Source organism: Staurois parvus, unplaced genomic scaffold, assembly GCF_062004578.1.
Source record: "Staurois parvus isolate SC_StPar_1 unplaced genomic scaffold, SC_StPar_1.0 ptg000596l, whole genome shotgun sequence".
NCBI classification, from domain to species: domain Eukaryota; kingdom Metazoa; phylum Chordata; class Amphibia; order Anura; family Ranidae; genus Staurois; species Staurois parvus.
In genome coordinates this window covers 973,502-989,485 of record NW_028318392.1, presented here as the reverse complement: position 1 = coordinate 989,485, position 15,984 = coordinate 973,502, and the positions used below count along the sequence as shown (strand labels likewise).

Below are 15,984 nucleotides of genomic sequence, written 5' to 3'. Positions count from 1 at the left end.
CGTCCTTGTGGATATCTCATGTTGATTGCTAAGTGACCTTTCTTGATGTATTTTATATGGTAAAACTTTCTTTATTTCGTATACATTAAAGTTTATGATAGCCGAGTAGGGTATAATAGCATATTATTATTATTCAGGATTTATATAGCGCCAACAGTTTGCTCAGCACTTTACAATATAACGGGAGACAATACAGCAACAATACAGTTCAATACAAGAGGGTTAGGAGGGCCCTGCTCCTTGGAGCGTACAATCTAGGAGGGAGGGGCTAGTGGTACAAAAGGTAGTAACTGTGGGGGATGAACTGGTTGGAAGAGTAGAAGATTCCATTATTAGCTGAGGGCAGGATAGGCTCCCCTGAAGAGATAGGTTTTCAGAGATCACCTAGAAGTGAGCAGAGTAGGTGATTGTACTTTCAAAAGTACCTGTGCTTACCAAAAGTACAGTGATAGTCTGAGAAATTGGGGTAGAGAGTTCCAGAGGATGGGGGAAGCTCTGGAGAAGTCCTGGAGGAGACAAGAGATGAATGTTATATTTATGCCAACGTGTGTGTAGTGAATTGATTTAGATATATTTTGAAAGTATGTGTTTTATTTTTGTAACTCCTTATATAGTGCAAATAACAGTGGTTATCTCCTGAAACATGCAAGCATAGATTTGACATTTTGAATTGTTGCAGGAGCCAGTGTTTAAAAGGATTTTCATGTCCTTCTTTATATTTCCACTAGAGGGCTCACTAGTTTTAATTTCCATAGGACTTCTCTATTTATCATTTGCTTGCTAGACAACATCTCAACTTTATTTTATCGGTTTCTTTTCAATATTGATTTCAAGTCCTGTATCCTACCTTGTATCAATTTGTAAATTTGTAATAGACAATTGAAAACAGAAACTTAAAAAATATTAATATTTGTTTGCTGTAAGGAATTCTGTGGTTACCCACTGTTGCCTATTATTCAGAACAGTAATGTACATAGAAGTTGCTGAGGAACCTAGTTGGAGTTGCATCATAGTTAGAAAGTTTTATATATATATATATATATATATATATATATATATATATATATATATATATATATATATATATTAGTATTGGACCCTAACAGGACTTCAGTCAAATTCCTAAGGCCACATTTTCTGGCACTATGTCCCTTTAAAATGGCCTGTGTTGGATAAAAAAAAATTCTCTGCCATTCTTTTCAGTGGCTTTACCAATACCTGCTGCAGATTTAGGTAGTTCTTAAAAATGTCACTTTTATAACGTAGTGCTAGTAATGCATCAAGTTCAAATATAGTTACCTCTAGTTTGTAGATAGTGAAACTGGAAGTAATTAACCACTTGCCCTCCAGAGGATTTACCCTTTTTCCTGACCAGGCCATTTTTTGCGATATGCAATGCTGTACATAAACAAAATTTACATCCTTCTTTTCCCACATATAGAGCTTTCTTTCGGTGGTATTTGATCACCTCTGCGTTTATTTTTTGCGCTATAAACAAAAAAAGACCAACAATTTTGAAAAAAAACAAACAATATTTTTGACTTTTTGCTATTAAACATGTCCAATAAAACCATTTTAAAAATCAAATTTCTTCATAAATTTATGCCAAAATGTATTCTGCTACATGTCTTTGCTAAAAAAAAATCCCACTACATGTAAATTAATTACGTGAAAGTTATAGCGTGTACAAATATATATACTGGAATTTTTATTTACATTTTTTTTATTCTAGTAATGGTAACGCGATCAGCGACTAATATTGGGACTGCGGTGGGCATTCTGACACTGGATGGGAACTGACTAACTACTACGGACATCCCCAGTGACACTAATACAGTGTTCAGTGCTAATAAAAAGCACTGACACTGTACTAATGACACTGGGCAGAAAGGGGTTACATCTGGGGCGATTAAAGGGTTAATTGTGTACACAGCAGCATGTCATTGCTGGCAGGGGAGAGACCTGTGTTGTTTTACACACAGATCCCTACCCTGTCAAGTTTACTAGGCAATCTCTGGGTGCCGGAGGGGAATCCCGGTGATTGACATCCATAGCCGCCAATAGCGGCACATGTAGGGTGGTGTGCGCGCGTCCCTTACCTGGAAATGCAAATCATGTATATATATGTGATTTTGTGTAGCTCTGCCGCCCTGTAGCAGTACTTATACTATAGGGCAGCAGGCAAGCGGTTAAGACCAAGTATAAGTTGGTGTACCAAGACAGTATATTTTTCTGGAAAACAAAGCATTTAAAAACAAGCAGGACAAAGGATGTCCACATAAGATAAATGCAGATAGTTTTGCTTTGTGTTACCGCTTTGTCATTATTATTTTATACAGTGCAGCGCATTTGAAGTGTTTAAAAAAAAAGTGGAAATAATACCAAGCAAGGATATGTAACTCATTTACAGCTGCATTGTTTTCAGTGGAGACTTTCACCTATTCACAAACATGCACTTCTTTCAGAACTGCAACACAAAATTGAAAAAAAAAGCCTTAAAATGGATCTCTTTACTGCTCATTTAAGCATTTACTTTTGTTGATTGCCCTAATGATCAGTACATTTTTTAACAGCTGTGTTATGTCCATGTGAATGTAACCTTAAAACCCTTATTAACTATTATGATATGTTTTTTTTCTGCAGAGAGCAAAATGCACGTTCAGGATATCCCATCTATCCCCAGCAGGGGGCACATGGAGAGCACATCTGACTTTATGGTTGACCCAGCTTATTACAGCAACTTGTACCAACCGTCGCTGTATCCGTATTACAACAACCTCTACAATTATTCTTCTTACCAAATGGCCATGAGTGGTGAACCAGCTGGTGCCAGTGACATAGTTGGATCCTCATTGAAGAATGGCATAAGAAATTTCTCGGCTGCTTATGTCCCAGGACAAGCAGGAAACCAATGGCAGGTAAAGAAATTAGAATGTATTGTCCTTTGAAGTATACCTGTCAGTAATTTTAAACATTTAAAGTACATAGAAGGAATGAGGTGGACCTTGGTTTTTGGGAGCCTCAATTCTGTTCTTAATATTAGGAGACAAAAGAAAAAGTCTCCAGTACTCACCTAACAAGAAATACAGCAGTGAGTTCAGGTGGGTGAAGTCATGGAGGTGCCTACTAACCGCTGGCTCTGTAGTGAAGAACAAAAGACAGAGCGCACCAACCTTGCGCATTACCTCAGTAAATGGATTTATTCATTTAGGAGATATACTCCCAAACATAGTAGTAAAACAAGCATGTAAAGTCCAAAATTGAACCACACGATAAGGAGACACGTGCCCATCAGAAGGGGAGATTCTCAGAGTGACGCTGACTCGTTTTGAAGGGGGGTCCATTTGTTGGTTGCTAGGATGTTAGAGGCCGACTACCTGCATCCTAGCAACTGATAATGTAATGGTTGCTAGGATGCCAGCGACCACACAGCCATTGGTTGTTATGGTGCACCATAACAAACAATGATACTGTATAAAAATATGAACAATAAAGATGGAGGTCTTGTGTTGATTTTAATGGGTGACCCGTGCAAAAAAATTTTAATAAGCAGAAGTCTGGTTAAAGGCAAAGGCTGGATTCACGTTATTGTGTGCGGTGGCAGCACAGTGGCTAAATGGTTAGCACTTCTGCCTGGCAGTACTAGGGTTGTTGGTTTGAATCCCAACCACGGCACCACCTGCCTGGAGTTTGCATGTTCTCCCTGTGCCTGTGTGGGTTTCCTCCGGGTACTCCAGTCTCCTCCCACACCCCAAAGACATGCTTGTAGGTTAATTGGCTCCTGTCTAAATTGGCCTTAGTATGTGTATTATGTATGAATGTAAGTTTAGGGACCTTAGATTGTCCGCTCCTTGAGGGTTAGGGACTGATGTGAATGTACAATATATGTATGTAAAGTGCTGTGTAAAATTGATGGCTCTTTACACATCATGATTACAGGTAGCATGGCCAGAAGCGGCCTTCCTGGTATAATACCCTCCTGAATGCTTGTTTCCATCTATTTCCTGGTCAACGAGACTGCATGTTCAGATAAGGGTCTGAAATGGATTTTGGGAACCCACTTTTTTTTTCTTGTTTTTTTTTGTGTGGTGTACCTTCTTAAAATTCATACCAGAGCCTCTATAAGTAAAAGGTTCTGGTATACATTTTTAGGGGAATCTTTTTATACAAATGTAAGAAAGCAGTGAGGAAATGTCATTTAGCAGCAATTTCAATATTTTTTTTTTCTTTATAATTGCCACCTGTAGTACATTGTGCAGGTGCACCACTTCATGAACAGGTTTTCCCTATCGCCTAAGTATGTTGTTTACAGGAATTGTGCATTTGTAATGTCTCATGGTAAAGTCTCATTTCACTGCAAGTGTTAATGTTCATTAATCCTAGGGGGTAGGAAGGCTGCATTACTAACCTGACTCCAGATTCCAGCAGACTCCAATGATGTTCTCTCCTCTCCGAAGTGCTAGACTGTGGGTAGGCTGTTGACCCTACATTGTACATGGAATGGGCAAGATTGCGACTGCAGCTGAGGTTGGCAAGACATGGTCCTTGATTGAAAATCCCTTGCCTATTAGCTTTGAAAATGGAGAGAATTGTTTTTCAGGATTGGCTTCACATTAACTTCATTGGGTTCACAATAAAGTTTCAGTCTTTCAGTTTCTGACCTCATTTGCCAAACATGCTCGCAAATGAAACCCAAGTGGATTTGCCCATTATTAATCTGCAGGCCCTGGCATTGCCATATGGGTTTTTGCTATGCAGATTCTGACTTAACAGAAAAACAAGATACCTCAAAGTGGTTGTAAAGGCTGAAGGTTTTTACCTTCATGCATTCTATGCATGAAGGTAAAAAAAACACATCTGTGTGCTGTTTCCCCCACAGACCCCCCAATACGCACCTGAGTCCCCTCTCTATCCAGCGATGTGCACGAGAGCTTCAGCTGTCCTGGCTCTCTTTTCTCATTGGCTGAGACTGCTGTCAATCACAGCCAGTGAACCAATGAGGAGAGAACGGGGGCTTATGGATGCATAGAGCAGGTCTCGGAAGTGAGCTCATACCAGTGTTCCCATAGCAAGCTGCTTGGTCAAGGTGGTGGAGCCAGGAGCCACGACGGGGGACCTGAAGAGAAGATCGGTGCTGCTCTGGGCAAAACCATTATGCAGAGCAGGGAAGTATGGTGTTTTTTTTTTATTAAATAACCAAATTTTTAACCATCTCAATACTGGACACTTTTGCCCCCTTCCTGCCCAGGCCAATTTCCAGCTTTCAGCGCTCTCACACTTTGAATGACAATTAGTCAGTCATGCAACACTGTACCCATATGACATTTTTATCATTTTTTTCACACAAGTAGAGCTTTCTTTTGGTGGTATTTAATCACCACTGGATTTTTAACATTTTTTTGCACTATAAAGGGGGGAAAAAAATTGCGTTTTTCTTAGTTTCTGTTATAAAAGTTGCAAATAAATACTTTTTCTTCATAAACTGACCAAAATGTATACTGCTACATTTATTTGGTAAAAATAACCCAAATCAGTGAACATTATTTGTTCTGTGTGAAAGTTATAGAGTCTACAAGCTATGGTACCAATCATTAATAAATTTAACAATCCTGATGTACTGACTGCCTCAGGCCCTAATAAGCCAGGACAGTAAAAATACCCCCCAAATGACCCCTTTTTGGAAAATAGACATTCCAAGGTATTTAGTAAGAGGCATGGTAAGTTTGTTTTGAAGTTGTAATTGTTTCCTACAATTCTTTGTAAAATGAAGAAAGTAAATTTTTTTTTTCCCACAAAAACGTCAAATATACAAGTTATTTTTTACACACAGCATCGGCATATTTGAAATTACACCCAAAACACATTCATTTACTCCTCCTGAGTATGGTGATACCACATGTGTTTTTCACAGCTTAGCCACTTAGAGAGGCCCAACATCCAAGACGCATCTTCAGGCATTATCCACTTTAAGACTAGGCCTTCTTCTGACACTTTTTGTTTACAAGTAAAAATCAGTATTTTTGCTTAAAAAAATACTTAAAACCCCCAAATATTTTACAGTTGCAAGAAAAAGTATGTGAACCCTTTGGGATTACGTGGAGTTTTGCATGAATTGGGCATAAAATGTGCTCTGAACGTCATCTAAGTCACAACAATAGAAGAACACAGTCTGCTGAACATAATACTACAAAAACATTAGATGTTGCCATGGTTTAATTGCACATAACATGTAAACATTCACAGTGCAGGGAGGAAAAAGTATGTGAACCTTTGGACTTAATAACTGGTTGACCCTCCTTTGGCAGCAATAACCTCAACCAAACGTTTCCTGTAGTTGCAGATCAGACCTGCACAACGATCTGGAGTCATTTTGGACCACTCCTCTTCACAAAACTGTTTCAGTGTAGCAATATTCTTGGGATGTCTGGTGTGAATCGCTCTCTTAAGGTCATGCCACAGCATTTCAATCGGGTTGAGGTCAGGACTCTGACTGGGCCACTCCAGAAGGCGTATTCTGTGCTGTTGCAGCCATTGTTTTGTTGAATTACTTGTATGCTTTGGGTCATTGTCCTGTTGCATCACCCATCCTCTGCGGAGCTTCAGTTGGCGGACAGATGGTCGTACGTTTTCCTGCAAAATGTCTTGATAAACTCTGGAATTCATTTTCCCATCAATGACACAATCCGTCCAGGCCCTGAGGCAGCAAAGCAGCCCCAAACCATGATGCTCCCTCCGCCATGTTTTACAGTGGGGATGAGGCTTTGATGTTGGTGTGCTGTGCCTTTTTTCTCCACACATAGTGTTGTGTGTTCTTCCCAAACAACTCAATCTTGGTTTCATCTGTCCACAGTATATTTTGCCAGTAGTGCTGTGGAACATCCAGGTGCTCTTCTGCAAACTTCAAACGTGCTGCAATATACTTTTTGGACAGCAATGGCTTCCTCCGTGGTGTCCTCCCATGTACTCCATTCTTGTTTAATGTTTTCCTTATTGTAGATGTGTCAACAAAAATGTTAGCATGTGCCAGAGATTTCTGTAGGTCTTTAGCTGAAACTCTGGGATTCTTCTTTACCTCATGCAGCATTCTGCGCTGTGCTCTTGCAGTCATTTTTACAGGACAACCACGCCTAGGGAGAGTAGCAACAGTGCTAAACTTTCTCCATTTGTAGACAGTCTGTCTTACCGTGGACACATGAACATCAAGGCTTTTGGAGATACTTTTGTAACCCTTTCCAGCGTCATGCAAGTCAACAATTCTTGATCGTAGGTCTTCTGAGAGCTCTTTTCTGCGAGGCATGGTTCACATCAGACAGTGCTTCTTGAAATCAGTAAACCCAAAACAGGTGTGTGTTTTTTAAGGGCAGGACAGCTGTCAGCAACACATCCAATATCATCACACTGATTGGAGTCAAGGTTGGCTCACTCCTGGCTCCAATTAGCTCTGGGAGACGTCATTAAGCTAGGGCCTCACATACTTTTTCCTCCTTACACTGTGAATGTTTACATGTTATGTGCAATTAAACCATGGCAACATCTAATGTTTGTGTAGTATTATGTTCAGCAGACTGTGTTCTTCTATTGTTGTGACTTAGATGACGTTCAGAGCACATTTTATGCCCATTTCATGCAAAACCCCACGTAATCCCAAGGGGTTCACATACTTTTTCTTGCAACTGTATGTATTTTTAGCAGATGCCCTAGAGAATAAAATGGTGGATTTTGCATTTTTTATATCACACGGTATTTGTGCTGCGGCTTTCCAAATGCATTTTTTGGGGAAAAAATATATTTTAATGCACAGAACCACAATATAATACTAATTTTTTTGTAAAATATAAAATATGGTGTTGCACCGAGTAAATAGATACAAACATGTCACTCTTCAAAATTGTGCATGCTTCTGGAATGGTGTCAAACTACAGCATTTAAAAATAGTCTTTTCAAGGGGACGGGGGCGCTTTAAATCGTTTTTATTTATGCACCGTTTCTTTATTTTTTTTAGCACTTTTATTGCTGCCACAAGGAATGTAAACATCACTTGTGACAGTAAAAGGCAGTGACAGGTACTCTTTATGGAGAGATCTGGGGTTTATTAGACCTCAGATGTCTCCTCTGCCCTGAAAGCATCTGATCACACCACCACTGGTACACTGTGACAGATGTTGGTGGTTTTTGTGCACTTGTACACTGTGACAGATGTTGATGTTGCAATGGGACACTATTGCAGATGTTGATGGGACACTGGTACACCATGATAGATGTTTTTTGTGCGCTGGTATACTTTGACATGTTTTTGTGTACTGGTACACTGAAAGATGTTTTTTTGCACTGGTACACTGTGGCAGATGTTTATGTGCACTGGTACACTGTGACAGATATTTTTGTGCACTGGTACATTGTGACAGATGTTGACATATTTTGATGGGACACAGCCATCACATGATTGGAAGGGCCAGTCAGAGAACCCATATTGTCAGCGGTTCCAGTCCGTTGTCACTGCAGAACCCAGCACTACTGAGCAGCCATTTGCAGGAACGTGTGCATTGGGAAAACTGCATTTGGATTACAGCCATCACAGAATCGCGCTGTTTCACATCTCTGGGCTGCACACAGTCATGGGTACGTCCACTCAGAACAGGCAACCTCCCACCTGGCTGGACATTGTACATTGACTGGGTGGGAGGTGGTTAATATTTAATTTAAAGCAAGGAGTGTGTGCTGTTTGGTGCAGCTGTTAGTTTAGAATTTTAACTGTTACTATTAAATGGTCTTATGTTAAAGGGTAATTATACTTTCATACAATTATTTTTATTATACTGAGTTGGGGACACTAGAAAAAAACTGTAGACCAGCACAGCTTAAACTCTCCTACTACCAGCATGTCACACTTTTCTGCTAGTGTCCTAGGAGGTTGGAGCTCTTCTCCTTAGTTCCACTGTGTGGAAGACTCGCCTCTTTGTGCTTGCACCTTTTTTCTTATGCTTCAGGAATTTTCATGTTCAGTTGACTGCTGGAACTTGTCTTTTCCATTTCAGTCTTCCAGCACATCCATCCTCAGCCTGGCTTCTGGAGTGCTGAGTGTGGACCCCACTGGACTGAATGTTGCAGGAAGTGACTTTGTGGCACTCGGTTGCGCACAAAATACTAGACTTAATTTTGGCAATTCGTTAGCCACCAAACATTTTCCAGGTCCAGAGTTGCTGGCATTGCCTCAGAGCATGCGCTGTCTCTTTGCAAGAAAGTGGGTTGAGCTTAGCACTGGGAGCTACCTTTAAAATGCCCCATTTCCCACAGTTCTGCTGTGGAAAGAGTTAACACTGGGACAGAGATTGACAACATCTGCTGGGTGTAGTAATGCACATGCATACTCTCATTCCTGTCATACAGCATCAAATAATGCTGCTCCTGCAAAGAATCATGTGCATCTTTGAACTTCAGTGTGTTCCTCCGGCTGTCTGACCCTGTCCTGCGATGGCTGTCTTGATCTCGTGAGTACCTGAGGCATTGCCTCTTACCCTGAGCCGAAGTGTTGTTTTACCACCATGATTTTAGTATGTATGATTTTAGACATGGGTCAAGGAGCAGTTTTGCTGTAATGGGTGACCTCCGGTCACAGCCAACTAATGGCTCTAGGATTGCTGATTATGCCAACAGTGTCTGCAGCATGGAATCCTGTTGCCCTCCGCTCCTAGAGTATTCTGTCATTGGAGTCCTTCTTAGCTCTGTTAGTTGTGGCCAGTTTCTCTGCTCTTCTGGCCGAAATTTTTAACCACAGTCATGCAAGACTATTTGGCCCAGATCATCCAGTTTTTGCTGACTCTGATTGCAGTGGCCTCAAGCCCCAGATTCTGTATCTGATTGCACCAGTTGCACCCACTGTTTTGATATTTTTTCAAAAGAGATCAGAAACACCCTGATAAGCTGTTTGCAATCCCCACTCATTAGCCATGTACCCTTTTTGGGAATATTTTATACAAAAAAGGTTCTACCCCCGCTGTCGATTTGGCAGGATCCCAGCTTAGCAAAACAACTACCCTACCAAGAGTGTACCTGTCTTTACGTAGCCAACCAATAAACAGTTGGAAACCCTCTCCAGAACTCTAGAGCTTATTGTAAAAAGCCATGACTGACTGATCAAAATACTTCAAGTGCCATTTTGCATATATGCGGTTGAACCGCATCCAATCCGCATGAAAAAACATTGCTTCCTATGGTGCCTGTTCACATATGTCCAGGGCACTGACGGTGCAGATTCAGTGCGGTTTGAAAAACAGTCATGTACAATTTCTGAGCAGTGCCGTCAGGTTCAGGTGCGGATTACAGGCTATTGACTTCTATGGGAACCGTTTCTAAACTGCATGTGTATGAACAAGTTAATCCTAAGAGCTAATCCTGTCCTGAACCTAATGTAAACGTGATATGAACCGGTGAACTACTGTATCAACTAGCTGTGAAACCTAAATTTTAATCCGCACCGCATGTGTGAATCCGCTCTTAAAGAGAATTTTCCGATGCTACAGCTGATACCTTGATTGCATGGAGCAAATGGTTATATCTTTCAATTTCATTGTGCTGGTCTACTGGAGGCTTCCAGGCTTATCTCTTGCAAGGATCTCCTGTCAGTACCGCATCTAAGAAGCACCTCATATGCATGTTCTTCAAGGGACAACGTCTCTTAAGATCTACTCTTGACACCATCATTCTGATTAGATAAAGAGGGTGATAACTTTTGATAACTCAGTTCATTAGGCTTTTTCCATTAGGAAATGTACTTTTTTCTCTACACTCCTACGCTCTCCAAGTCAAGACGTCTCAAGCTTGGCTCCAAATCCACCCCCAATGTCTGTGGCTCAAAGTGTACCAAATCCTTAGACAAACCTTCCTCAGCATGAAAAACTTGGAGGACACTTAGACAGCTTACATGTTAGACACCTGGTTATAGGGTATACCAGGGCTATTTATTTCAGGTACTTATATAGCGCCGTCAATTTACGCAGCACTTTACATATATATATATTGTACATTCACATCAGTCCCTAATCCTCAAGGGGTGTACAATCTCAGGTCCCTAACTTACATTCATACATACACATATTAGTGCCAATTTAGACAGGATCCAATTAACCTACCAGCATGTCTTTGGAGTGTGGGAGGAAACTGGAGTACCTGGTGGAAACCCACGCAGGCACAGTGAGAACATGCAAACTCCAGGAAGGTGGTGCCGTGGCTGGGATTCGAACCAATGACCCTAGTACTGCCAGGCGGAAGTGCTAACCATTTAGCCACTGTGCTGCCTGGCCTACAAACTGGAGTTTCGCTCCCTGCTCCTTGGAATTTCCTGTGCCATTGCATAGATTTGCAGCTCTCCATCGAGCCATTTTGGATATCCCAAACCAAGGTAATTTCTCCAGTTCCCATGGAAGAATGGTTTCAAGGATTTTATTCCAATCTTTTCACTATTTCCAAATCCAAAGGGGTCATCCACTTCATCTTGGATCTCAACAGTTTTAATTTATTAATTTATGTTCACAAATCCCACATGTCTGTCATCACCGTCCATCACCAGGGAGACCTACTGGCTTCTGTGGACATCAGAGTAGTGTATCTACATACTATCCATTTTTCCAGTGCTTCAGCATTTCCTTTGTTTTGCTGTAGGACCTCTACAACACGAGTTTGTAGTCCACTCTTTCGGCCCCAGTATTCGCTCTACAGCACTGCCACCCCCATTGTTGAATACATAGACAACTTCCTTTTGATGCAACAGTCATGCTCTGTCAGACTTTCACTATCCAGACATTACAGTTTGAATGGGTCATGAACCCTCACAAATTTACCCTGGAATTGATTCATCCATTTAAGTACCTGGGACTAGTCCTGGACACAGCTCAGATTAAAGAGTTTCTTCCACAGGATAAATATCAGACTGTCAATCTCAGATGTGAGACTGCTCTCCAGCCCAGAATTCACCTGGCTTTCCTCTTTTGCATAACAGTCTTGGGCCTTCAAGGCAGTTCAATTTGTCCAGTGTCACTCCATACTTCTAGAATTCAAGAGTATTTCATCATGGGACAAGTCAGGCCAAAAAGGAGTTCTGCGCACCATATCAGTGCAGAGGACTTGATCATGGGAGGAGTTTCATCTCTCAGTCGACACCCTGGAACTTTGAGTGATTTGGCGAGTCTACAGCACTGGACTCTCTGCATTCAGTCGGACAACACCATGGTGGTAGCATATATCAACCATCAAGGAGGAACTAGAATTCTCACCCTGGCAAGAGGTAGATTGGATCCTGTCCTGAGCAGAACTACATGTTCCTACCTTGTCTGCTGTTTACATCTCAATCATAGACAACTGGTAGGCAGACTTCCTCAGCCAACAGCACCTGGACCCAGGGGGAGTGGTCCCTATACCTGGAGATGTTTTAGGACCTGTCACAGGTGGGGGACAACAAATGTGAATCTCCTAGTGTCATGTTCAAAAACAAAATGGATAGGTTTGTTTCCATGTACAAATGTGCTGTACCTAAAGCAGTGGATGTTCTGATGTCTCTATGGAATAAGTACGTCCTGATCTATGCCCTTCCTCCCTTGAAACTTATGGTGATCTGGACTGGCCCAAGCGAATGTGTTATGCCGACCTGGTAAGACTCCTGTCAAATGCTTTGTATGTTCTTCCACATTGTCGGGATACTTTGTCTCAAGGACTGATTTACCATCCTGATTCATGGTTGCTGGCTTTACTAACATAGCTGTTGAAGCTCAGGTTTTGAGAGAAGGGGCATCTCTGCATCAGTGATTTTAAGGATTCTGAAAGCTAGGAAAGTTGCTTTCCACCAGGTCTATCATTTGACGTGGAAGGCATATTTCACTTAGTGGGAGTCTCAGGGCTTCCAGCTTAGAAGTATTTCTGTGGGACAGATCCTTTCCTTCCTATAGCTGGGCCTGCTCTTAACATTAAAAGGCCAGATTTCTGTCCTTTCTGTTCTTTTCCAGAAATTGTTGTCCTCTCACTCCTTGATTAAGACCTTTGTGCAGGGATCTTCCCAAGTGGCTCCACCTGTTTGTTCCCCTTTGACTCCATAGGATCTGAATCTGGTAATCTGTGTTTCAGAAACCACCATTTGAACCCATTAGAGAGACATTCCTCTTTCTACTCTTACCCACAAGGTGATATTCCTTATAGCATCACACTCTGTGAGTGTCATTTTTGTTTTTGCATAGGGACAAGGTGGTGCTGAGGCCCTGGACCTACTTCTTGCCAAAGATAGTTTATGCCTTTAACCTCAACCAGGAAGTTGTTTTCCTATCCTTCTTTTTGACTAAAAGTCACCAAAAAGGAAAATTTTTTCCATTGTCTTGAGGTGGCTTGAGCTGTGAGAGTCTTATCTTCGAGCCACTGCTTTCTTTAGGAAGACTGATTCCCTTTCTGTAAACTCAGATGGACCCCATAATGGTGCTCTGACTACTGGTTCCAAAATCTCAGAGTAGCTCAGATAAACCATCCTGCAAGTTTAAGGTCTCAAGGATTGTATTTACTCTTGCCTATCAAGGTTCACTCTACTGGATCTGTGAGTGATTCTTGGGCTTTTAGGCATCAAACAGCTGTTTCTCAGATTTGCAAAGCTGCCACCTGGTCCACTGTTTATACATTCTCAAAGTTCTGCCAGGCATATGGTCCTTCAGGTGACTGTGAGATGCAGGCAGCCCCCAATTCTTTGTTGTTTTATTTTGGGCCTGTTCACATTTTTTATTTTAGCTGTGCTCTTCATTTCCCAGTTGGACTGCTTTTGGACATCCTAAAGACTTCCTGTGTACCTCAATAGACAAGAAAAAATATGTTTTTTGTACTTACTGTCAAATTCTTTTCTTGGAGGCCATTGAGGGACACAGGTACCAACCTGTTTGTGATCATGCCCTTGGTACTGCTTTGCTACAAACCTGAGCCATGCTGATAGTGGAAGGTGTTATTCTGGACTGGACCTATCTACAAATTTTTTTTGTTTGCCAGGGTCCAGTCCAGGTATAACCGGAAGGTGAAAGACTTCCTATGTCCCACAGTGGACTCAAAGAAAAGGATTTATGGTGAGTGCAAAAGTCCTATTGTTAATGACTCCCTATACCCTTAAAGTGTTACTAAACCCGCAACAGTAAAATCAGTCTGTATTTGCAGTAAAGCATGCTTGTTATTCTCACTTTGGAACTTAAAGGGTTAATCCACCACAATATGTAAAAAAATCTTTTTCATACTGTCTTCTCTGATTCTCCCTTTCTTCCACAGTCCCCAATCCATCTGCAGATAGTACAGAGCACTAGGAGACACTCTGCATATGCTCAGTTTGGTGTGTATAGGTAGAATTTTTTTTTTTTTGGGGGGGGGGGGTAGAGGGTGCATGTGATCGGCACAGGGCCAATCAGCACTGTCCAGACAGAGGGTCAGGGGTCATGCAGCCTCATAGGACAGTCGGAGGAGAATGAAAACTCCTCTTTCAAGATTAACCAGTGCTCAGCCTGACACCGATAGAAGTCACAAGACTGCTATGTACTTCTGATAAGAAAAGGTATATAGCAGTTTATATTTACTAAAATAATTGCATTTCCATGTTCTATGTGCTTTGGGAGACCGGATATAGTGAGTGCAGGGTCCTGGGTTTAGTAACACTTGAAAGTGTTACTAAACCCACAACAGCGAAATCAGTCTGTATATGTAGTAAAGCAGTTATACTCACTGTGGAACCTAAGGGGTTAATCCTCTCCATTGTGTAAAAAGGTTGTTTGATCTTGTCTTCTCTGTTCCTCCTGTTCTTCTACTGTCCCCAATTCGTCTGCTGATCATACAGAGCTCTAGAAGTCCCACTGCACATGCTCAGTTTAGTGTGTATGGCTAGGGAGTTTTTTTTCGTGTTTTTTTCTTTGGGAGGGTGCATGTCATCGGCCCAGGGTCAATCAGCACTATCCAGACAGAGGGTCAGGGGTTATGCAGCCTCATAGGACAGTCATCAGAATGAAAACTCCTAATACAAGCTTTAACCAATGCTCAGCTGGACACTGTTAGAAGTCGCAAGACTGCTATATACTACTGATGAGAAAAGGCATTTAGCAGTTTATATTTCCTAAAATAATTGCATTTCCATGTTATGTGTACTGTGGGAGACCAGATATGGTGAATGCAGGGTCATAGGTTTAGTAAAACTTTAATGTCTTACTTATCTGTGTGGCCCATGGGGAGCTGCACAGTTGATGCTGCAAGCTCTCCAAGCTGGACCCGAATATTATACTTTGGGGCAGGGGCGGACTGACAACTCATGGGGCCCCTGAGCAATAGGGTATCATGGGTCCCCTGTGTCCTTGCCCAAACTCAAAAAAGCCTATGAAAAAGGTACCAGGGGCATCTCATGGGGCCCCCTACTGACCCTGGGCCCTCGGGCAGTGCCTGAGTTTCCAAATGGTCTGTCCGCCCCTGCTTTGGGGGCGTGTGATTTAAAAGACAAATCTACTTCTGTAAAGTTTCCTTTATTGACTCAATATATCATTCCACTTTCACAAGATTTCCAAGCTGCCTTCTTTAGTATTCTTCTTCCTCCTGCTTTCCTTTCTTTGAAAAAAGATGAAGTTACTGCTCCTTAACGTCAAAAAGACAAATATGTTATGTATTCTCACTAAAATGAGATTGATAATCCAGAAATGATTTATTGCTGCCGCTTGTCCAAAACACAGTATTGCAAAGGATTTATAAGACAAACCATTTGTGATAATGTTTATTCCAAATCCATGGTCAGAAATATAACAGTATAATGCTGCCTGTCTTCGGGAGTTGATAAAATGATTTTTAGCTGGCTGCCTATGAGAACCACAAGAGCTGAATTTACATGACACTTGTGACTGTATTCTTGACCTTCTCGGAGCAATTCTTCTGTATAATATAAGTATAGCACATCATAGTTCATGGGGAATGTAGTTTTCCCATAACTACAACACAGCTATG

General features: G+C 41.5%; 1 protein-coding gene across 1 annotated transcript in view; it reads left to right on the top strand.

Moving 5' to 3' along the window:
- The window catches only part of DMRT1 (doublesex and mab-3 related transcription factor 1), a 131,470-nt gene that overhangs the window by 32,012 nt on the left and 83,474 nt on the right, over window positions 1-15,984 (top strand). The window contains exon 3 of the mRNA XM_089692569.1: window positions 2,644-2,918. Coding sequence (XP_089548695.1) covers window positions 2,644-2,918 — 275 coding nt within the window. The remainder of the gene's footprint in view (window positions 1-2,643; window positions 2,919-15,984) is intronic.